Source organism: Phytophthora cinnamomi (assembly GCF_018691715.1).
Source record: "Phytophthora cinnamomi strain GKB4 chromosome Unknown Contig26, whole genome shotgun sequence".
In the NCBI taxonomy this organism is placed as follows: Eukaryota; Oomycota; class Peronosporomycetes; order Peronosporales; family Peronosporaceae; genus Phytophthora; species Phytophthora cinnamomi.
In genome coordinates, this window is record NW_027150959.1 from 1,405,314 (window position 1) to 1,426,116 (window position 20,803).

Consider the following 20,803-nt stretch of genomic DNA (forward strand, 5'->3'; position numbering starts at 1 on the left):
CTGGGTGGACCACGCGAGACATTCCTGTACGAATACACCAAATCGTACCTAGCGCGGCGGACGGCGACAGCAGCTCGCCGCCAACCAATAGGCCCCTCGCACCGCGCTCGCTCCGGTCGCAGCCGCGGGGCATTTATTTGCCGAAAGCGAAAGGAAGAATGTCGACGATCACCAAGGAGCAGCACGACGAACTGTGCGTGGCGTACGCCTCCATGATCCTCTTCGACGGGGAGCACGAGATCACCCCGGAGGCCATCCAGCACATCATGCACGCCTCGGGCAACGAGGTGGAGCCCTACTGGCCCACGCTCTTCTCGTCGCTGCTGTCCAAGGAGGGCAAGATCATCGAGCTCATCTCCACGGGCGGAGCCGCCGCTGGCGGTGCCGCTGCTGCCTCGGGCGCCGCTGCTGGCGCCGCTGGCGCTGAGGCCGAGAAGGAGGAGGAGAAGCCCAAGGAGGAGGAAGAGGAGGCTGTAAGTGACGCGAACGAACAAGACTGGACTTATATTGCAGGAATGGTGGCCGGTGTACTGACTGTTGTTACCTGTTGCTGGTATTGCGACCTTGCAGGACCTTGGCGGCGGCATGGACATGTTCGGCGGCGACGAGGACTACTAAGCTGTCCTTTAGCAAGCGCTGCGACTAGACATTGCCCAGCCGTTGTGACCGTCTGATCCCGCTTTAAATCCGTAATGGACTCGCGCGTCTATTCTTCCGGTGAATCCAAAGGCTTTCGGCAAGCGTCTTCGTTTGTGCTATCTGGGTCGTGTCTTGCGAGTTGCGGGTCTTCGCAGGTGTCTTGGGTATTTGTGCAGCGGGAGTGGAAGGCAGGTACAGGTTTCAGGCAGGTGGGAGCGTGCAGGGTGATATGCTGTGTAAGGACACAGGGACTTGTTGCCGGCTCAGGAGGGAGTGAAGTGTTGCATCGTGGTGGGCAAGCTTTTTATCGCTCAGGGCGTAGGGATGGTTTTTCATCGCGCTGTAGGAAGCAAAGGGTTTGTGCAGCCGTTTGCGGCTGATAGGACTGAGAAACTGTCGGGAGCGATTCAAACGGCTTCGTCCTGCTTGCACGTGTTTTCTGTTTGCCTCTTGCAAGCCTCTAGTGCGATCAGTGCCTTGCTACTACTGTAGTAGGTTGTTCATGGTATTGGCTCCCTACCATTCTCGTTGATGAATGCTGCCACCTTGCTTGGTGCTCATTGTGAGATGCGTCACAGTTCACCGCCAGCAACATGACAAGAGTGCATGCATTTTGCGCCTTCTGTCTTTTCAAACTTACTCGCACCAGTCCTCCTACAAAATGGCGTGCGTCGAGCGGTGAGTAAAAATCTCTTCTTTAAACTGTACAACGCCACGCCGGTATGTAGCTTAACCCTGGTACCGGCATCAAGTGGCATGAACCTCACCGAAGCTGTCCACCCTTCCCGCCTTGTTCATCTCCAGCCCAAGGTCAAGTTGTCTTGACGCTCGCCAAGTTACCCCGTCTAAGTGCGAAACGATAAGTTTTGGCAGTTCCCCTGACTAAGTCGATACCTCAACTTCTGCAGGGGTATCCGTTGGCCCGCCGCCTCCCCCGAGCGTTCTGGGCCTCTCTTTCGCCACAACAGCCATCGCCGTCGCCACAGGAAGCCGTTGAGCCCACTGCTTTGCTGTCTTTCGAGAGCCCGTCGCTTCACATTTTGCACGGTCTCATTGAGCAGAGCGATCATTTTGAAGGATGACTGTCGACACGAAGACGGTCCTGATCACTGGTAGCAACCGCGGCATCGGCCTAGCCTTCGCTCGGCACTATGTGGCCAACGGGTGGAAGGTCATCGCTGCTGCTCGTGACGTCGACGGCGCCACCGACGTACGTGAGTTGACATTGTTTTGCTCGTTATCGTGCATGGTTGCCTGACTCTAGTATCGTGTCTTGCATTGCACAGTTGAAGGAGCTGGCGGTGTCCAGAGTCGTCTCGCTGGACGTGACCGACGAGAACTCGATCGCCAAGGCGGCGGAGCAGCTGGAGGGCGAGCCGATTGACTTGCTCGTTAACAATGCCGGCATGAGCCACGGCGCTGGCCTTCTCGGCGTCGCCAAGGCTGATCTGATGAAACTCTTCGAGGTCAACGCGGTGGGCCCGTTCCTCGTGACCAAAGCATTCCTGCCCAATCTGAAGCTGGCAGTGGCAAAGCGCGGTTCGGCAACAGTGGCGCAGATCTCGTCGCAGCGCGGCAGCATTGCCCAGAACGACACGGGCGGCAAGTATGGCTACCGCACTTCGAAGGCGGCGCTGAACATGCTGAACACGAGTCTCGCTATCGACCTCCGGAGCGACAAGATCACCACGTTGGCGCTGCATCCTGGCTACGTCGTCACACGCATGACCGGCCACAAGGGCGAAGTGACGCCCGATGAGAGTGTCGCGGGGCTTACGAAGGTCATCACCAACGCCAAGCCAGTGGACAGCGGCAAATACCTCGACTTCCTTGGCAACTCCCTGCCATGGTAACCGCAAGAAGAGCAGCAGCTGAAAGGCAATGGCTAAGTTGATGCTAGCGCCCTCAGGAAGCACGTTCATTACCTTCAAATACTGTTGTTTCTGGAGCTGTTGGTACATCACTTTCGCTATGTCGACGTCAGTCTACCGGCCGTCGGTCCACAGGACACACCCGTCGATAGCGCAGCCACTGAGCAATGCACCGAGCGTGGAAAACATGGCCACAAGGCAAGGACACCGCGCTCTCGTCGCCCAGCGCGTTCTCCCCTGTGGACATGTTCCCGTCCAGACAAATGACGCACACATTTAACTCTTCACCCTCGCAGCAGCAGGACGCGGACTCCTCCACCCTCTGCTCTTGGCTCGCCGTGACCTCTGCAGCCTCCGCCTCTCGCCGCCGCAGAAACGCCGTCATGTCGGCCACGTTCTGCTCTGCCAAGCGCAGCGCCGACGCCAACAGCCCCTGCTTCCCTGCTGCCAGCACCCCGTAGTCCGTTTCTCGCCCATTTCGCTGCAACGACAGCGCCACGACACTCGCAATGCGCTCGGCCAGATGCTGCTTCGCCGGGGCCTCCAGGCCGAGCTGCCGGCGCGGCCGTCGGCGCGTCCTGCTGAGCTCCGTCGCCATTCCGGACTGGCCCTCGTGGTGGACCCTTCAACTCTGATACAAAAGACCAGAGGGGACGTAACGGACAAAACCACATGGCTACATTCGAGGTGGACGTTCGCAGGACACTCATAATGCAACAAGAGAGAAGTGTATTGCGAGGCTCTTTGGCTGCTGCTGCTGCAGCTTACTCTTCATCATTGGACTTGCGCTTCTTGTGCGATTTCTTCTTCTTCTTCTTCTTGTCCTTCTTGGACGAGGACTCACCCTCCTCGGCGTCCTCCTCGTCCGACTCCTTGCCGCTGAGCTCCTCGTCGCTGAAGTCGCTCGACTCGCTACCGGACTCGCCGGGGCCAAAGTCCGAGTCCTCTTCGTCCTCGTCGTCCTCGATCTCGCCCTCCTCCGGGCCTAACTCCTCTAAATACTCGTTGAAGTCGCGCTTCTTCGAGCCTGCGGGGGCGCCGGCGCCGTGCGACTCCTTTAGGTTGCGGATGCGAAGCTTCTTGGACGTCAAGAACTGGCTCAGCTCCGGGAACTCGCGCCGGTCGATGGCCGAGAAGATGTACTCGCGCGCAGCCTCGCCGCCCACGGACTTGCAGCTCACCAGCAGGTCGAAGTTGCGACTCGCAGAGGACCCGCTCTGGCCGGCGTAGCGCTGGAACTCGATGTAGTCGATCTCCTCGTAGCGGATGAAGGTGGTGGGCTTGTGGATGAACATGAACGACTTCTCGAGCGGGAACAGCACGCCACTCTGCGCCTTGACGGCGCACTTGACGGCGCGGTCGCCACTGTGCGTCTTGAACTTGCCCGACGTGTACACCTTCTTGCCGATGATGAACTTGAACAGTGTGGCGACGATCTGCGGCAGCGCGCCAGACATGCGCTCGTGGATGTTGCCGTTGTACTTCTTGATCTCCTCGGCGGACATGTTGACGTCGATGTGCACGTCGTTCTTGCTGAGTTGCAGCACCAGGTGCGGGTAGCCCTGCTTGCCCTGGCGGATGGGCTCCTCCAGGCTGATGACGAAGGCCGTGTTGAGCCCGTTGGGCAGCTCCAGCAGGAAGCAGCGGTTGATGTTGGAGTACATGATCTTGTAGTCGAACGTCTTGCCGTGCATGCGCAGGAAGGAGCCGTAGATCTCGACGCCGTAGCGGCCGCGCGGCGTGAGGAAGGTGCCGATGGTCTCGTCCAGGTCCACGATGCTCTTGCCCATGACGCTGCGGATGTTGGCCTTCTCCAGCACCTCCTGGCGGAACTCCTCGGCCGTCACCAGCTCGTCCTCGCCGTCGCCGGGCGGCAGGTACAGGCGCATCTCGACCAGCGTCTCCTCGTCGCCGGCCACCGTGTCGTCCTCGTGGAACTGCAGCTCCACCTCGTTCTTGCCGGGCAGCGCGCACTGCGAGATCTGCTCCAGCGGCAGCTCCATGACGCTGGCGTTGGCCGCGCGGAAGTTGAGGTTCGGGCCCTCGAACTTCATGTCGCCCCAGTTGCCGCCGCCCGCCGCCACCTTCTCCTGCTCCAGCTCGCGGTCGAAGTGGCTCTCCACGTGGCTCTTGAGCTGCTGCACGTCCTGCGCCTTGAGCCCCGTGAAGCGCACGTACTTGCCGCCCTTCTGGTAGACCTTGAGGTGGTGCGACTTGGGCCCCACGGGCGTCCAGAGCAGCGTCACGATGTCGTCCTTCAGCAGCTTCTTCTGGCTCTCCGTCGTGCGGCTGCGCCACAGCAGGCCCGAGGCCGACAGCACCAGCACGCCGGCGCTGTGGCCCCAGAACACGTTGCTCAGCGTCGTGTCCGCCATGCTGCAGAGGGAGGAATAGGTGGCCTGCCGTTCCCGCGGTTTTTAGTGAGACAGCTACTTCGCGGGGCTACTTATTAAAAATACACAGATATCAACCAATCAGAATACATGAGGAACACGCTAACACCACTTAATAGGATTACTTAACGAAATATGGACAATACCAGCAGGTTACCGCAATAAAGCAAATAAATTGTCTTACTGCACTGCACAGTAAATTACTGGTCTTGCTGAGAGCCAAATGCGCGCACTTGGTCCTCGTGCACAAGAGTGTATGAAGGAAGACACTACCTGGTCAAAAATATCGGCTTTTTTTTGGATTTTGCGTCTGACAAGTTTTCGAGCAAGGACGACGTAGTATCCGCTATTGCACATGGTGAGTTCATCAATGTCATTATCATGTAGTATCCCTCACTGCAGTTACCTAGAATGAATTCAGCTGCGTCGCCGAATTTGCAGTCGATTGATAGCTATGACACGGAAGCCGAAAAAATATATTTATATTCTCCGTTCGGATAATTTTTTCGTCGAATGAATTGATTGCCTTAACGATATTTTTTCTCGCATGACAGTTTGTCTTGTGTTTTTTTTAAGGTGATCAATTCAATGTTTACAATATTCTAGGGGGAAAATCATTTCGGCATTTTGAAATGTTGCAACAGGTATTTATTTATCGAAATGCTAAAAATAGGTATAAATATAATTGTCGTCTATCTCCACCTGTCATGGTCGATGCCGGTCATGAAAGCTGTCAGTGTCTCCCCGACCTGCTCCGCTGAGCACTTGTCCACCATGAGCCGGGTGATAACGGTGGTGCCCGCTTATTTGGCTGCAGTTCGAGTCGAAGCTCAGCTGGTGCGAAAGCGTCGTGGCTAGAGCCCACAGGATCATGTCGAGGCGGTTGAGCGATGGAACGTCAAGTGACTGGGGAGTGATGAACTTCGTGGTGCAATCGAGCACGTGACCCAGTGCCTTGTCATCGCGACTACGACGCTAACGAAAGGCATACGAACGATTCTGGCAGGGACTGGAAACTAGCTTTTGTATGCTCAAGTGCCAACAAACCAGTAGCTTTGGCCACAACCTCGCTGTTTTCCTCTCGAATTCCAGCTCGAGAACGCAGTAACAACTTCGGACACGTACAATAATCTCGGTCAGTTGGTTTGTGTGGCTCGACAAAACAAACTGGTGCGGTGAAGGTAGATACAAGTGCGAGTCCGTCGGGGGGAGGCGGAATTCGCTGCTGACTTGTGAGCACACTGGCCCATGTTCCTTGGTGGTCGGGAGCTCTACAGCACATCTTGATTGCAGCTCATGGTTGAAGTTACCGTCCTCAACTTGAAGACGAGCAGTGCAAACTGCACTGCAGTCCAAGCAATACATAAGAATTTGCTGCTCCTCCAGTGAGACTCTCACTGGAGGAGCAGCAAACACCGTGATACCAATGTCTGGAACGTACTAACAGAGAACCCGATTTCCGCTTCCTCGTTCTGCAAGATGAATCACGTACAAAGGTGACAGTCAGGTGGAGCTCGTTGATTTGCCCTGGATGCCGCAGTCTGCTCGACAGTGTACCTAGAAATCCAGGTTTCGCAGGCTGGTAGAGTGCACAAAGCGCCTCGCGCACCTGAGACGAAACCTGGCCGATGAGTCTTCGCGCGTTCTGTGCCCGGCGGTCCGGCCCGGACTCTGGGGCGCAACCCTTCCCTGGCCTGTCTTTCGGCGCTCCCGTTGAAGACCAGCGTCGGAGTCCGGACGATCAGCTTCTCGGTGGTCGCTGTTTGTCGCCGAACAAGCTCATGAAGATTCCTCGACTACAGTACTGGATGGCGCAAAACTCGGAGCAGCGGCTTGGTTGGTGTGGCTTGAGTCATCCCTGGATGCCACGCACCGCGTGACGCAGGACTGTGAAATCCATCGCGCGATGCAAGTCAAGGGCGAAGCCGCCGCGAAGCCAGCTGGCGAAAAGCCAAAGCAATCAAGCCATCTCCGCACGACGTGGACAGGGTCTGTTGATCCACGCTCTTGATGGGGACCCGCTCGCTGGTGCGCCGGGCGACTGCGTGACCAGCACTTGACGCCGAACGCGGCAGCGCCGCTACAGTAGCGAAGAAGCGATCTCGGGCGTCGATCCATTCCTCTACCTACGTAGCGACTTGAGGCTGTGCGCGCCGAAGACCCACACAGCTGGCGCTTGCAATGCTGGACGATCACCGTGAGAGCCGTAACGTGCACCGTTGACGTGAGGCTTTCACAAGCACAGTAGCATGTCCCCGGCACGACCGCTTGGCGGTTCTCGCAAGTCGAACGTGGCAATGGCAACGGAAGCTCATACTCCATGCTCCATGGTTCGTGCGCCATTCTCGAGCAGCTCCAGCGCTGTGGCCGACTTAACAGCGAGTCGTCTGGGCCCGCCGCGCGTCATGCCGCTCGCCGCATGACGTCGGTGCGGCTACCGAACGCGGCTCCATGCGGCGCGGCCACCCCGAAAAACCGCGCGACTTGCGGAGCTCACCATGCAGCTCCCGTCTGGGCGTGCGCTAATGACCGCAAGGGACATGCGTGTCGAAAACGGTGCATGAATGGCATCAACCTCCGGCTTCCTGCGCAGGACGGGCCAGCCCAGGTGGTGGCTGCCCGCTTCCGGGTCTCAACTCGAGCGGAGCTGCTCGCCGTCCGCCATCTCCCCATTCACGAGTCTTCCGCTGCCGCGCACTCGCCCCATTTCACCATGTGGAAGCTCGCTCTCACGGCGCTGCTGGCGTCGCTCGCCCAGGCCCAAATCCGCGACGGCGACGAGATCTGCGTCATGAGCGACTCGAACGACTGCGCCGTGGACGACCTCACCACCTCGGAGCTCGACAGCAGCACGGTCATCTACCCGGGCGGCGACACGCGCTGCGCCTTCGACGACTTCTCCAACTCGAGCGTCGACTTCGCCACCAACGCGACCTACTTCTTCCAGGTCTTCCCGGCTCCGGACCAGAGCAAGAAGAAACTCATGCTGTACTTCCAGGGCGGCGGCGCCTGTATCGACGACCTCACGTGCGCCTTCGGCCTGCAGTGCATGTACGAGACCTTCAGCCCCAACGCCAAGCCGCTGAGCACGGGCGTCCTCAACCGCTCCAACGACGAGAACCTCTTCAACGACTACAACATCGTGCACCTGCCCTACTGCACCGGCGACCTGCACATCGGCAGCCACGTCGAGGCCATCGCCGACAGTGCCCTGTACTCCCTGCTGGACATGCCCGAGTGCCTGGGCCACAACATGACCCTGCACCAGGTGGGCTACAACAACACCAAGGCCGTGCTGGACTGGGCTGTCGAGAACTTCCCCGACCCGGAGGAGATCATCATCAGTGGCTCGAGCGCCGGCGCTCTGGCCGCTCAAGCTCTCAGCGCTCTCGTGGCCGACACCTGGGAGGTCGAGGAGAACGACATCCGCTACTCAGTGCTTGCAGACAGCTACGTCGGCGTGCTGCCCAGCGACTACACCGCCGGCAAGCTCATCTCGTACTACGGCACGTGCGAGCTGGACCTCAAGGTGACGGCCAAGCTCTGGGACCAGTGCGACGACAACGAGCTGACGGTAGCCGAGATGATGTCCTACATGATTGAGGACGTGCCGGCCGCGCAGTGGCTCTTCCTGAACAGCATGTACGACAAGACCCAGCGATACTTCTACGAGTTGGTGGCCGAGGGCATCCTCGGCTACCCGTTCACGGACCTTATCAGCGGCGAGGACTTCTACTCGGTGCGTTGCTGGCTTTTGTCGAGGTCTTGGTTGTTGCGAGCTGTTTACTGACTTGTCTTGCTTTCAATTGCTACAGAACATGACGGCGATCATCAACGTGTACAAGGACGTCAGCGACCAGGTCTCGACCTTCTACGTGGACAGCACCCAACACGTGTACCTTACCGTGAACGACTACTACCACAACGCTACTCGTTCCCCGGGCGGTGAGTACCTGGGCGACTTCCTGAAGGACTGGCTGGTGACCAACTCGTCGATCGACGCCGCCGCCTCGGCTGCTTCGCTGTCTGGCAGCGGCAGCACTGCTTCGTCATCGTCATCGTCGGAGGAGTCGGCTGCCGTGAGCCTCAACGGCGCGCTGTCACTCACCGTGATGGCCGTGGTCATCTCGATGCTTTTCCAGTAAGAGATCCTGAGCTCAATATCAGCAGGATCGCAGTTTTGAACACGAAGACCATATTAGTACTAATAGACGCTAGTGCGAATACCCACGCTCTGTGTCGTTGCCCAGGATTCATTCCTGTACACCGCCCGTAAAGAGGCACAACAGGGTTAAAGTTCAGCTAATTTATGAATGAAGACCTTCAAGAGCACTTCTCTTTGCACAAGTCAACCACAGCGACAGTAGGCGTTGCGTTGTGGTCTGTCCTGGCACACAAAGGGACGTCAAGCTTCAGCAGCACGTGTAGAAATTCAGGAAACATCTATTGCTTGCTGGCCGCTACGCCTCATCAACACCACGACGCCGACGTGAATGCACTACGGGGCATAATAATAATGCGTCGATATGTGCACGAAGTTGATCTGCGCGCCAAACACACCCTGCAGCACCAGCGTCGACACGAACAGAGCGAGGATCACGATGAGCGGCAGCAGCAACTGCTCCGTCCGGTGCAAGAAGGGAAGCGCTACATGTGCGGCAACAAGTAATCATAAACAACAGTCGTCAGCTCCCCGCAAAAGGTCAAGAATCCCAATGGAAACGAGCGTATGTACCCATGTATCCGAGGAACGTGATGTACATGTAGAACCCCCAGCCCAGCGAGTACAGCAGGTTTCCAGCCAGCAGACTCAAGAACGAGTCCGACGCCAGCATCGGTGCCAGCAAGAACTGCACCAACACAAGTAACAACAAAGTTAGCAACACGTTTCCTATCAGCAAAAAATCTAGCATTGGCCGTGCTACCTGCAGCACGTAGAGGAACAGGAACATGATGAAGAACGAGTTGCAGTGGATGTCGAAGGCGAACTGCCACTCCACCCGCTGCTCCACGTACAGCGCGTCCCCCATCCCGTGACTGCATCAAATAAAAGGCACCCGCCGTCAGCCCATTCAATAGTAGAAAAGGATCCAACGACGTCCGTCACCTGTTCCTCTGGCGGAGGTGGTGGTTGGCGATCCACCAGCAGAGCGTGGAGATGACGAGGCCGAAGCCGAGCCACTCGACCACCACCGCGTGGAACAGCAGCGACGCGTACTTGGCGGCGCTGTCCACGCGGAAGGCGATGGCCCAGGCGACGGTGGCCACGAGCAGGAAGGCGAACTGGATGACGGCGAAGGCCGGGTCGTCCCTCGCCCAGCGGTTCTTGGTCTGCTTGCGGTAGTACGCGCTCTTGTAGACCTTGGCGGGCTGCACGCAGAGCGTCACCATCTGGTAGAACGTGGCGTCCAGGTCCATCTGCCGGTAGTCCAGCACGCGCGCGAAGTACTCGGGGAAGGCCGAGCACGACCGGAACACGTCGGCGCCGCCGCGCCTGCTCTTTTTCTTGTGGCGGCTGTCGGAGGAGGACAGCACGTACTTCATGTCGATGCTCGTGCTCGTGCTCGACGGCTGCAGGAGCCCCTCGGACGACGGCGTCATGGGCGACAGCATCGCAGCGGAGAGGCAAGGGGGACAAGTCGCGATCAGCTTTACTATGGGGAGTTCTACTGTAGGAATAAACAAGGGAACCGGTACTATTCAACTAAGTACGAGATGACGTGTTGAAGTTGACGTCGTTGCCGTTGCCTCAGTACATGTAGTAACAGTAGAATGGGAGGGATACTGAGGTGTTAACATTGAGACAATGGGGGCGATGCCATACAACCGTCTTTACAAGGACATGGAGAAGGCGCTGCCGTGGGCCGCCGCGACGCCCACGTAGCCCTGCAGTGTGCGCAGCTGGGCGAAGAAGTGCTCGAGGTTGAGAGCGCTGGCAGGGTCTCCGCCAGGCACGTGCACCCCCTTGGGGACCAAGAAGGGGGCCACGTCGAAGGCGCGGACGCTCGCTGGCTGGCTTATCGTCGACGCACTGACGCTCACCAGACTCAGCGCGCCGCTCTCGCGACGCTGCAGCAACTGGTGCGCGACGTTCAAGGACGCCGCGGTCACGGCCGAGTCGCCGTGGGCGTCGCACACCACGACCTTGACGACCTGCTGGTACACACGCGCGAGCCACGCCGAGCTCTCCATGACGTTGGAGAACTTGTGGGGCGCAGCGAGCACTCGCACGCGGAATTGCGTCGCTGTGGAGGCGGTGTCGGCGCTGGCCAGCCATTGCGCCAGGCGCGGGAAGAAGGCGGCGCACGTCGTCTCCATGTATCGGGCGCTCTTCTCCGTGACCACCAAGACGGGGCCGATGGCTGCCGCAGTGCGCAGCAGCTCGATGGCCTCCTCCTCGACGGAGGCCAGAGCCTGCTGCAGATACCGGTCCTGGAGGTACGCGGCCTTCGCAGCCTCCAGACTGGACCTGGTGGGCTGCAGCCCGACGCGCCTCGCCAGGAACGACATGGGCGCCAGGACGTCCTCGAACGAGATGACGAACGCGCTCAGCTGGCCGAGCTTGGGCTGGGGCCCGGGGCTGCCGACAACGGCGGGTAGCACGGGATGGCAGGCAGCTGGGCGGCGACGGCGTGCATGGCTGGATTGGGTTGGGACGAGGGATCGAGTGAGCAAAAGCAATAATGAAGCGAATGGAGAAGATACGAGTTGATACTCTTGAGCTTAGCGGGTACAGCTTCGGAGAGCTGCAGGGCGACTTAGTATGGGCAACGGCAACTTTCTCGGCAACTTTCAATGCACCATCATTCACCACTTTTTTCTAGTCGCACTGCAACTCACGCCAGCTGTAATGGGTCAAGCAAGCGCTTGACGCAGACCCGCCATGGACTGCAAGATAGCAGCGTCGATGTCCTCCTCGTCTTTATTCCGTCCTGCAGCGCGTCCCCCTGCGTCCACGCTTTTCCTCCGCCTCGTGCTCGCCGCTGGTTTCGGGGCAGCGGCGACCTTGTCCTCGTTACGCTGTCTGGGCGTGGACATCGCATCCAGGCGGCGCTTGTAGCGCTCTGCCGCCTTCGCCGCCTCTTGTTGCCTCAGCGATCGCACGTCACGACACACCGGCCGTCGGGCGACAAAAGTCTTGGACATCCCCGTGAGAGGCACGCCAGGTCGTGGCGCCTCGGTAAATGCCATTCCTTTCGGAACGGAATTCGAGCGGCCCAGGGAGCAGGTGCTCGAGGTTGCCGGCGGCCGCTGCTCTTTGTAGAGTCGGTGACTGCGCGCACGGGGTCTCTCCATCCCTCGTCGCGGGGCGACTGCTTTCGGGTGACTTTGTGGAGGTCGATGGGAGGAACCAGAGGCTTGGCAGCCTCGTGGTTGCTCTCTGGAGCTTCAACCTTTGCTCCGGTTGGCACGCTGGGAACTGCAACCGGAGTTGCTGCAGCTTCTCCAATGCAAACAGAAGCTGCTCTTGACGCTCGTGTTCGCGGACACCCTGAAGATGTTTCTCAATGTCCTCTCGATGTTGAGCATTGCGACCCTGGTGCCTGGAAATCGAGTTCACACTTGCGTGTACTGATGCCTCCTCATTCTTGACATCGTTCCCTCCAACAGCAGGAATGGTCGATACAATTTTGGCGTCGATGCCCAGTGCTGTCACTTGTTGAATCATCACACGACGCTCTTCCCCTGTCATACTTGTCGAGCGCAGGCGATCCACGCAGTAACGTCGAATGTGAACGCGGGCGATTGAGTCTCTCAGCAGTTGCTCCACCGACGGTCGAAGCTCTGGCCGAGTATTGAGCATTGATCCTATTAGCGTTGGCAATCGGGAACTTGCAATATTTCCACCCCTCTGAATCGGTTGATAGTCACCATGGCAAATTTTGTTCAGAAGTTGTGGAGTAGTGCTTGCCATGAACGGAGGCTTGCCTGTACACAACTCGTACAGGACGCAGCCAAGTGCCCACACGTCCGAGCTAAAACCGTAGTCCTTACCATCGAGCACCTCCGGTGCCATGTACAGTGGAGTTCCGATGACAGTAGCAGCTGCGTCACCACTGGACAGCTTCCTCGCTATTCCCAAATCGCCCAGTACCAGGTAGCCAGCGTTTGAGAGAAAGATGTTGGCCGTCTTTACATCTCGATGCAACACACGTTGGTCATGCATGTGGTGTAGGCCCAGCGCTAGCTGAACAAACCAGTACCAAATCTTGTCTTCTGCCAGGCAAAGAGGTTGATTCCCATCCACTCGTGAAGCTGCCTTGAGGTAATTGCGAAGGTCTCCTCCTGAGCAGTACTCCATCACAATGTGCTGCTGGCGGAGCGGAGAGGGGCCCACAAATGACTTCAGCAGCCGAATGAGATTCGGGTGCCTGAGCTTCTTCATCAAATCCACCTCCACACCTGACGATCTGTCCCGACCTGGAGGTGCAAAAGCCTGCTTCTTAGATTGGTGGACGCGATGAACTTGCTTGACGCACACCAGGCGGCCACCAGACTTCTTTTCACGCATGAGAAACACACGACCAAATGAGCCCTCGCCCAGTAGCTTCACCCTGTGAGTGTTGACCGCCATGAGTCAGAGTCGAGAAAACTACACAGCGCAGCATCACAAGCTCACCTTGAGTAGCCATCCATGGCCTCCGTTCATTAAATACAACTCTTTGCGCTAAAATGTTGATAAGAAGCAAAGTCAGGAATAGCGCCTCTGCCCTGACACACGTTTCTCTTAGAGCCACACGCCCCCATCGTCATCTTCCTCCATTTCTTCCTCATCCACGTCATAGTGTGCCATAGCCTTCTGCGACTTGTTCTTCGGTGTGTGGCGCGGGGAGTCATGGGAGTACGATGTACGTTGAATGGAAGCGCGACGACTGCGGTCACCACTTCCGTTACCAGGATGTTCCTCGCGACTGTGAAATACCTTGTGAAGCGATGATCGTAGCTGCTGCATCACCCCGGTTTCTTCAAAGTCCTCAGACCCAGGATCCGACGCAACAGACGATCTCCAGCTGGAAGGGCCGCTTTGCATGGAAGCAGATCGCCGCCGTTCTATCTCAAGCTGCTCTCGCACACGATCCAGCTCGCTCTGCACTTCCTCGAACTCTTGAGCCTTTTGTTTCTCCAGCTTGATCGAGCGCTGCTTCGAGTGCTGTGCGGCAAGACGCAAGCACCGCTCCATTTCTTGTACCGCAGCTCGCAGCTTGTCTGCTTCCTGCTTGGCTGCTTCCAGCTCAGATTGTAGCTCCTCCTGCTTCTTGTCTGCTGTCGGATCGATCGTCAAAGGTTCGAACTTCCGAAGATGATCAATCTGCGGCAGCCCAATCCGCTCGTGCAGCTCGTTGATCAGCCCGACCTTCTGGGCTTCGCGTGGAGACGCACCCTTCACGCCGACAGTAGAAGCTCGATAGTGCTGGTACGTCTTCCGAGGCTCCCCGTCTTCCTCAGACCCGGACCCAGTCACATTATTTGGTCCGTCGTGCTCCTCGTCGTCCGCGTAGTCGTCAATCTCCCCCGTCACATCGTTGAAGGCTCCACTGCTCTCTCCACTCGCCTCCTGCTGCTGCTCTCTGGCCTTCAGTTCGGCCGCCTTGCGGGCTCGTCGACTGCTCACCACCCGCTTCAGCCGCACGCGGATCTTGGCCAGCAGCGCCAATTGGTTGAGCTTCTCCTTCATGTCGCGGTTGTCCTGCTGCATCCTGGACACGAGCTCCCTCTTCTCCGTGAGCGACCGGGCGCGGTCCTGCTGCGACTGGTGGTAGGCCGCCGCCAGCGCCTGCTGGCTCGAGTCCCTGGCCAGCACCTCGCTCGTCCACTCGGACAGGCCCTCGGCGCGCTGCAGCAGCGCCAGCGCCTTGGCCTTGACGATGTCCTGCAGGTGCGGCGCCGCCTGCCGCCGGCCGATCTCGATGAGCAGCTGCCCCGCGCAGATGTAGGCGTCGATGGCGGTGTGCGGCATCTGGCGGCGCTCGCTGTCCATGGCGCTCTGGGCCACGCGCACGGCCTCCTCGTAGTCGGGGCCCAGCAGCTGCGCCGCCGTGAGCCGCAGCACCTCGCCCTGCAGCGGTTCCGCCGCCTGCTGGGGCTCCACAGCCGCCGCAAACGCCGCCACAGGCGCGCAGTCGTCGGACGACGAGCGGCTCATGATGGTCACGGGCGGCGCGGCCGAGAAGCTGGCGGACAGGCGACGCAGCGGCCGATTCTCGCCGCCGACCGCCACGGACACGGCCCGGCGCTCGGGCGCGGCGCTCTGCACGGGGCTGGACGGCACCTCCGGCCACGAAAACGACGCGGCGGGCGCTGCGGCAGGCGGCGCGGCTGGCGGCGACTTGGGCAGACGCTTGCCCTCGCGCAGCGCCCGCAGCCGAGCCTCCAAGTCCATGCGGCCGGCCATCGTCGATGTCTATTGCTCGGGCGCTGAGGAATTTGACTCGGAAAATCCAGCGTTTCGTAGAACCCTAAACAAAAAAATCGACCAGAAATACTCCCTCATTTTTATGCCTTAGAGCCCCTAAGTGCAAAAGCTTCTTGGAGAAAAAAAAAGTTTTTGGTGAACTAATTAATGGACTTCTCGTTTGCTAGCGGTTTGGTCTACGTTGCTACCAGTAATGCCTTGGCCCATGTAACCATGTTTTTTTACTCCGTACAAGCAATTCTTTTAGTTTTCAGAACACTCCATTAGCGCTTTGGGCATTTCGTGTTCTGGAGAGGAGTCTCGCGAACACCGTTTCAGAATTTTTAATAGGGAGGATCACTAAATGTAACGCACGATTAACCTTTCCTCCCCAATATTCTTCGTGTGGAGTGCACGACTCGATTCATCTTCGAGATGGTACTGTACACCACCCAAGGGCACCATGTGATTTCCTTCACGCAAATGTTACCGGTATATCTCGATCGGCCCTCTATTGGTTTACTAGACATTGTTATCGTCTTGCTTGCCTGCGCTGAGGTCGTAGCAATGCGACGTTCCCATAACGTAGTTTTGCTTGGGGAAACATCGCACGAACCATCATCCCAAGTGCCTTCCCGATTAGCTAAAAGGAGACAAATGCGCTTGTGCAGTGCGTTTCGATGGATGAGCGCCGCTAGCCGCTACCGATAGTCAAACTTCTAGCAGGAGGATCCTCACTCGCACATTTGCGCTCTACTACAAACGCCACCTCCTTGCACTTCCCAAACCAAGCAATAGCCAAGATGAAGTTCTTCGCCACGGTTCTCGTTGCTGCTGCCATCGCCTCGCAGGGTCTTGCTGCTGATACCACCGCCCCCACCACTGCCACAGCGACGACAACGACGACGACGACAACAACAACAACAAAGGCGCCCACCACAACGACGGTCGCGCCGGCCACCGCCACCAAAACTACTACCACCGATTCTACGACGGCGCCAGCAACGGCAACGACTGCCACAGCTACGACGGCACCTACAGTGACGGCGCCAGCAACGGCTACGACTGCCACAACTACGACGGCACCTACAGTGACGACGGCGCCAGCAACGGCTACGACCGCCACAACTACGACTGCTCCGATGGAATCCACCGTGGATACCCCCACTGCAACTAACTCGAGTACAACGGACGAGACCGATACGATTGGGGTTACGGATGATTCGACCGGTTCGGATGAAACCTCGGATGAGGCAGATAGCACCAGTGACTCCGACACCACCGACGAGACCACCGAGACCAGCACCGCCGATTCTACTACCGGTTCAGGCGTGTCTAGCGGATCGGGTACGAACACCACCACCGCCACTAACGTGGGCGACACCTCCAAGTCTTCCGCGGGCACGACCACGGCATCGGGAAGCAGCGCTGCTATCAGCAGCCAGTCGATCACGCTTCTATCTGTCGCGTCTGCTGTCGTTGCCACCATGGTTGCTGCCCTGTTCTAAGTCGACCACGAAAGGTTTACGTACACACTAATCCATTGATAATGCAAAGAGCGCGTTGAGGCGTGTTTTTCTCCAAAGTCTTTTATTCGTTGTGATTGTAATTGCGACTGCGTTGTAAGACCTAGTCATTACGCGGTACTATAATATCCTCTTGAGGGTCAAGCATTTGCATTTTAAAGCGACCACGTGTGCCAAGTCTATTAGAAGGATAGAGATGTACACCTGAAACTTTTTAAAGTGCATTATAAAAAATAGTATTTCGAAGCAGTGGTAGAAGAAAAGGCGATTACCGACCATTGGTCTTCTCAACTGAAGAAGCAGAATGGTCGATTACTGATTATTGGTCTTCTCAATTTGCTAAGTAGTAGTGCTATCTTTTTCTTGTCGTGTATTATTCGATTAGTGTTTGGAATACGATGCCTGTCCGAAGGGTGAGGTGTAGCTACTCGGAATATATCGTGGTTTCTTACTTAATAATATTAATTATGTAGAAGTGCTATCCTTTTTGTGCCCGTTCGACAAAATATGAAGCACCTTATGTCGGAGAGCTTTGACATCATTATTTTTTGCCTACTAACGGAAATTCCCGATTAATACCCTCTACCCAAATAGTACCCTCTCAGAGTAACCCGGTAGTAACCCTACAGTAACTCACGTACCCTACCCTGCTCTGATGACCAGTCATCTTGTTACACCTCACTTCACTATAGAACGCAGCCCCAGCCATTCACTAGCGCTGCCTGCACACGTTCGCAGCACCCCAACACCGCCACTGACAGCAACACTGTCATTAACTCAGTCTCTGCTGCTGGGTTTGCAGACAGCTACCTGGACTGGCACGTTGCGAAGCACGACGTGTATGGTGAGCAATTCTGTACAAGCTGGGAAGCCGCTGACGAGGACCACGAGGATATGGACGACTTTAACCTGGACGAGCTGCACGACGCTCTTGATGACACTGCACTGATCGACGAGTAAGCTAAGGTAGCGATGTAACCTTTCGGTAATACAGAGTAACCTTTCGAGATTTTGTGAGGGGTACTATTAAATAGTGCCCGGGGTATTATTCCGTAATTTCCGTTAAGTATAAAGAGGCATAGAAATGAGAAGGGACAAACCGTAGGTGGAGGAACAAAATCGGATTGGCAGTACATACATTTGTGAACACGGCTACAGCATTTCGTTGATTGTAGTCGAGAAGGGCGAGTATCGAATTGCATGGCTTTGTCACACGAAGATCTTCACCATAGCAGTATGAGGCTCTTACATACTACCACCACTTCTCAAAAAAAAAAAAAAACTTGATGTCATGGCCGCTGAGTGTTGACAATGGTGCATTGCTCAATGCCCGGACATTCCCGCGGGTGAACTTCGGTGCAAGCGTCATCAAACAGGCACAATATCTCCCAGACGAGTGTCAGCTATAAAAACACACCAACAGAAAAGGATAGCACTTCTACATATTAAATTGAGAAACCAATGGTCAGTAATCGCCTTTTCTTCTACCACTGCTTCGAAATACTATTTTTTATAATGCACTTTAAAAAGTTTCAGGTGTACATCTCTATCCTTCTAATAGACTTGGCACACGTGGTCGCTTTAAAATGCAAATGCTTGACCCTCAAGAGGATATTATAGTACCGCGTAATGACTAGGTCTTACAACGCAGTCGCAATTACAATCACAACGAATAAAAGACTTTGGAGAAAAACACGCCTCAACGCGCTCTTTGCATTATCAATGGATTAGTGTGTACGTAAACCTTTCGTGGTCGACTTAGAACAGGGCAGCAACCATGGTGGCAACGACAGCAGACGCGACAGATAGAAGCGTGATCGACTGGCTGCTGATAGCAGCGCTGCTTCCCGATGCCGTGGTCGTGCCCGCGGAAGACTTGGAGGTGTCGCCCACGTTAGTGGTGGTGGTGGTGTTCGTACCCGATCCGCTAGACACGCCTGAACCGGTAGTAGAATCGGCGGTGCTGGTCTCGGTGGTCTCGTCGGTGGTGTCGGAGTCACTGGTGCTATCTGCCTCATCCGAGGTTTCATCCGAACCGGTCGAATCATCCGTAACCCCAATCGTATCGGTCTCGTCCGTTGTACTCGAGTTAGTTGCAGTGGGGTATCCACGGTGGATTCCATCGGAGCAGTCGTAGTTACCGTGGGCCGTAATCAGTCACCGTAGCCGTTCGCTGGCGCCGTCGTCACGTAGGTGCCGGTCGTAGCTGTGGCAGTCGTTGCCGTTGCTGGCGCCGTCGTCACTGTAGGTGCCGTCGTAGCTGTGGCAGTCGTAGCCGTTGCTGGCGCCGTCGTCACTGTAGGTGCCGTCGTAGTTGTGGCAGTCGTAGCCGTTGCTGGCGCCGTCACTGTAGGTGCCGTCGTGGCTGTGGCAGTCGTTGCCGTTGCTGGCGCCGTCGTAGAATCGGTGGTAGTAGTTTTGGTGGCGGTGGCCGGCGCGACCGTCGTTGTGGTGGGCGCCTTTGTTGTTGTTGTTGTCGTCGTCGTCGTTGTCGTCGCTGTGGCAGTGGTGGGGGCGGTGGTATCAGCAGCAAGACCCTGCGAGGCGATGGCAGCAGCAACGAGAACCGTGGCGAAGAACTTCATCTTGGCTATTGCTTGGTTTGGGAAGTGCAAGGAGGTGGCGTTTGTAGTAGAGCGCAAATGTGCGAGTGAGGATCCTCCTGCTAGAAGTTTGACTATCGGTAGCGGCTAGCGGCGCTCATCCATCGAAACGGACTGCACAAGCGCATTTTCTTCTTGTGCCGTTGGCCATTTTACAATGTGTGGAATTAGGGAATTAGAGACCTGCGACTGTGATGGACATTTATTCTTGTTGCTGACTTCGATAGTGACACCTCGAAGCTCAGTGAGCTCTCGTCGTTGCCTCCTCCTGCGGAAGTCGGTGGGATACTCTCGCGCGTGTAGCTATCCAGAACGCAGGAAATCTATTGTAGGTAAGGCGTCGCTCGTATTGAACTAACGAAGTCTATTGAACTACCACACACAAGCACTTCACCAGTTCTTCTTCATGCTTCTGCATCGATCGCGCCGACGGCATCTAGAAGAGCCCCACAACAGCCACGCTGACGGCTGCTGCAGAGAGTTCAGCAGGGCTGGGCTCGGGGAGTTGGACAAGTTCAACGAAATCTTGGTCTCGGACTGAATCAGCGTTATCTTCGTCGCTTGCTACGGGATGCGAGTCATCCTTTCCGGCTGTGGGCAGAGGAGTGTCGCTGACGTTTTCTGGTAGATCGTTTTGTTCAAAGCGAGGCGATAACCTGGATGTGGAAGTGCCCGGATTGAGTTTCGTGAAGCTTGACGTAAACTTATTCCGTTCTTCATCGACGTCTTCTGGGGCAGGGTCGGTCAGGCCATTGGGTTTCCAGCAATCCGCGCCTTCTAGTTCGAACTCGACAGTGTCGATGAGGCCAAGCAAAGTGCCAATCACAGCGCTGGTTATAGCGGTGGCAGACACTACATGTGGCGGTGTAGCTTTCATTTCCACTGCATCCACGATTTCCTGCGTAGTAGCAGCAACCTCGCCCTCGAGTTCGGCATCATCAGACTCACCGAGAGCCACTGCCTCAGGCGTCTCCACTCCTTCCTTCAGCACTTCCACCTCTTCAGCGTCCATCTCAGGAAAACTTCAGCCAAGTTATGACCAAGTAAATCTCGATCCAGACCATCAAACGCAACCTTCTCGCACACCACGTCGATCACATCGTTCACCAGCGCAAATTCAGCCGACACAACACGGGCAACATCAACGAGACCTGTTCCCACAGTAATAGCGTCATAACCCGTACTTGACAACTCTCATCTTTGGAAAGCTCTCAAGCCGCCACGGGCGTCTCGACCATGGCCTCCTCAGCTTCCTGCTCGGCGGCAGCACGCGGACAGACTCCACCGCATTCACCGGGTCTTTTCGCCGCTGCGTCACCGTCACGGCCCGGTCGCCGCATCCGACACGGCTTCACCGCCTGCGCCACGACGCGTACGC

The 20,803-nt window shown here is 56.9% G+C and overlaps 11 protein-coding genes across 11 annotated transcripts; 4 read left to right on the forward strand and 7 right to left on the reverse strand.

Moving 5' to 3' along the window:
- Positions 1-158: 158 nt before the first annotated feature.
- On the forward strand, positions 159-618 carry IUM83_08824 (60s acidic ribosomal protein p1; the record flags this gene model as incomplete). Its single annotated transcript, XM_067933220.1, has 2 exons — positions 159-473; positions 571-618. 2 exons carry the CDS (start codon positions 159-161, stop codon positions 616-618), a joined length of 363 nt encoding a protein of 120 aa, XP_067794071.1.
- Positions 619-1,717: 1,099 nt separating this feature from the next.
- IUM83_08825 (putative short chain dehydrogenase) lies at positions 1,718-2,492 on the forward strand (the record flags this gene model as incomplete). Its single annotated transcript, XM_067933221.1, has 2 exons — positions 1,718-1,849; positions 1,926-2,492. 2 exons carry the CDS (start codon positions 1,718-1,720, stop codon positions 2,490-2,492), a joined length of 699 nt encoding a protein of 232 aa, XP_067794273.1.
- Positions 2,493-2,619: 127 nt separating this feature from the next.
- Positions 2,620-3,108, reverse strand: IUM83_08826 (E3 ubiquitin-protein ligase CIP8; the record flags this gene model as incomplete). Its single annotated transcript, XM_067933222.1, has 1 exon — positions 2,620-3,108. One exon carries the CDS (start codon positions 3,106-3,108, stop codon positions 2,620-2,622), a length of 489 nt encoding a protein of 162 aa, XP_067794274.1.
- Positions 3,109-3,274: 166 nt separating this feature from the next.
- On the reverse strand, positions 3,275-4,885 carry IUM83_08827 (FACT complex subunit SSRP1; the record flags this gene model as incomplete). The annotated part of the gene is made up of 1 exon (XM_067933223.1): positions 3,275-4,885. One exon carries the CDS (start codon positions 4,883-4,885, stop codon positions 3,275-3,277), a length of 1,611 nt encoding a protein of 536 aa, XP_067794275.1.
- A 2,731-nt stretch (positions 4,886-7,616) lies between these two features.
- On the forward strand, positions 7,617-9,048 carry IUM83_08828 (GPI-anchored leucine-rich lipoprotein; the record flags this gene model as incomplete). Its single annotated transcript, XM_067933224.1, has 2 exons — positions 7,617-8,642; positions 8,719-9,048. 2 exons carry the CDS (start codon positions 7,617-7,619, stop codon positions 9,046-9,048), a joined length of 1,356 nt encoding a protein of 451 aa, XP_067794271.1.
- A 353-nt stretch (positions 9,049-9,401) lies between these two features.
- Positions 9,402-10,516, reverse strand: IUM83_08829 (unc-50 family protein; the record flags this gene model as incomplete). The annotated part of the gene is made up of 4 exons (XM_067933225.1): positions 9,402-9,550; positions 9,639-9,753; positions 9,829-9,940; positions 10,011-10,516. 4 exons carry the CDS (start codon positions 10,514-10,516, stop codon positions 9,402-9,404), a joined length of 882 nt encoding a protein of 293 aa, XP_067794272.1.
- Positions 10,517-10,735: 219 nt separating this feature from the next.
- Positions 10,736-13,540, reverse strand: IUM83_08830 (NEK/NEK1 protein kinase; the record flags this gene model as incomplete). Its single annotated transcript, XM_067933226.1, has 3 exons — positions 10,736-11,520; positions 12,899-13,458; positions 13,524-13,540. The coding sequence occupies 3 exons, from the start codon at positions 13,538-13,540 to the stop codon at positions 10,736-10,738; spliced, it is 1,362 nt and encodes a 453-aa protein (XP_067794166.1).
- A 91-nt stretch (positions 13,541-13,631) lies between these two features.
- Positions 13,632-15,296, reverse strand: IUM83_08831 (Poly(ADP-ribose) polymerase pme-1; the record flags this gene model as incomplete). Its single annotated transcript, XM_067933227.1, has 1 exon — positions 13,632-15,296. One exon carries the CDS (start codon positions 15,294-15,296, stop codon positions 13,632-13,634), a length of 1,665 nt encoding a protein of 554 aa, XP_067794144.1.
- A 694-nt stretch (positions 15,297-15,990) lies between these two features.
- IUM83_08832 (uncharacterized protein) lies at positions 15,991-16,785 on the reverse strand (the record flags this gene model as incomplete). The annotated part of the gene is made up of 2 exons (XM_067933228.1): positions 15,991-16,331; positions 16,383-16,785. 2 exons carry the CDS (start codon positions 16,783-16,785, stop codon positions 15,991-15,993), a joined length of 744 nt encoding a protein of 247 aa, XP_067794143.1.
- Positions 16,100-16,473, forward strand: IUM83_08833 (uncharacterized protein; the record flags this gene model as incomplete). Its single annotated transcript, XM_067933229.1, has 2 exons — positions 16,100-16,104; positions 16,188-16,473. 2 exons carry the CDS (start codon positions 16,100-16,102, stop codon positions 16,471-16,473), a joined length of 291 nt encoding a protein of 96 aa, XP_067794270.1.
- A 2,194-nt stretch (positions 16,786-18,979) lies between the features above and the next one.
- On the reverse strand, positions 18,980-19,407 carry IUM83_08834 (translation initiation factor IF-2-like; the record flags this gene model as incomplete). The annotated part of the gene is made up of 2 exons (XM_067933230.1): positions 18,980-19,319; positions 19,403-19,407. The coding sequence occupies 2 exons, from the start codon at positions 19,405-19,407 to the stop codon at positions 18,980-18,982; spliced, it is 345 nt and encodes a 114-aa protein (XP_067794145.1).
- Positions 19,408-20,803: the final 1,396 nt, after the last annotated feature.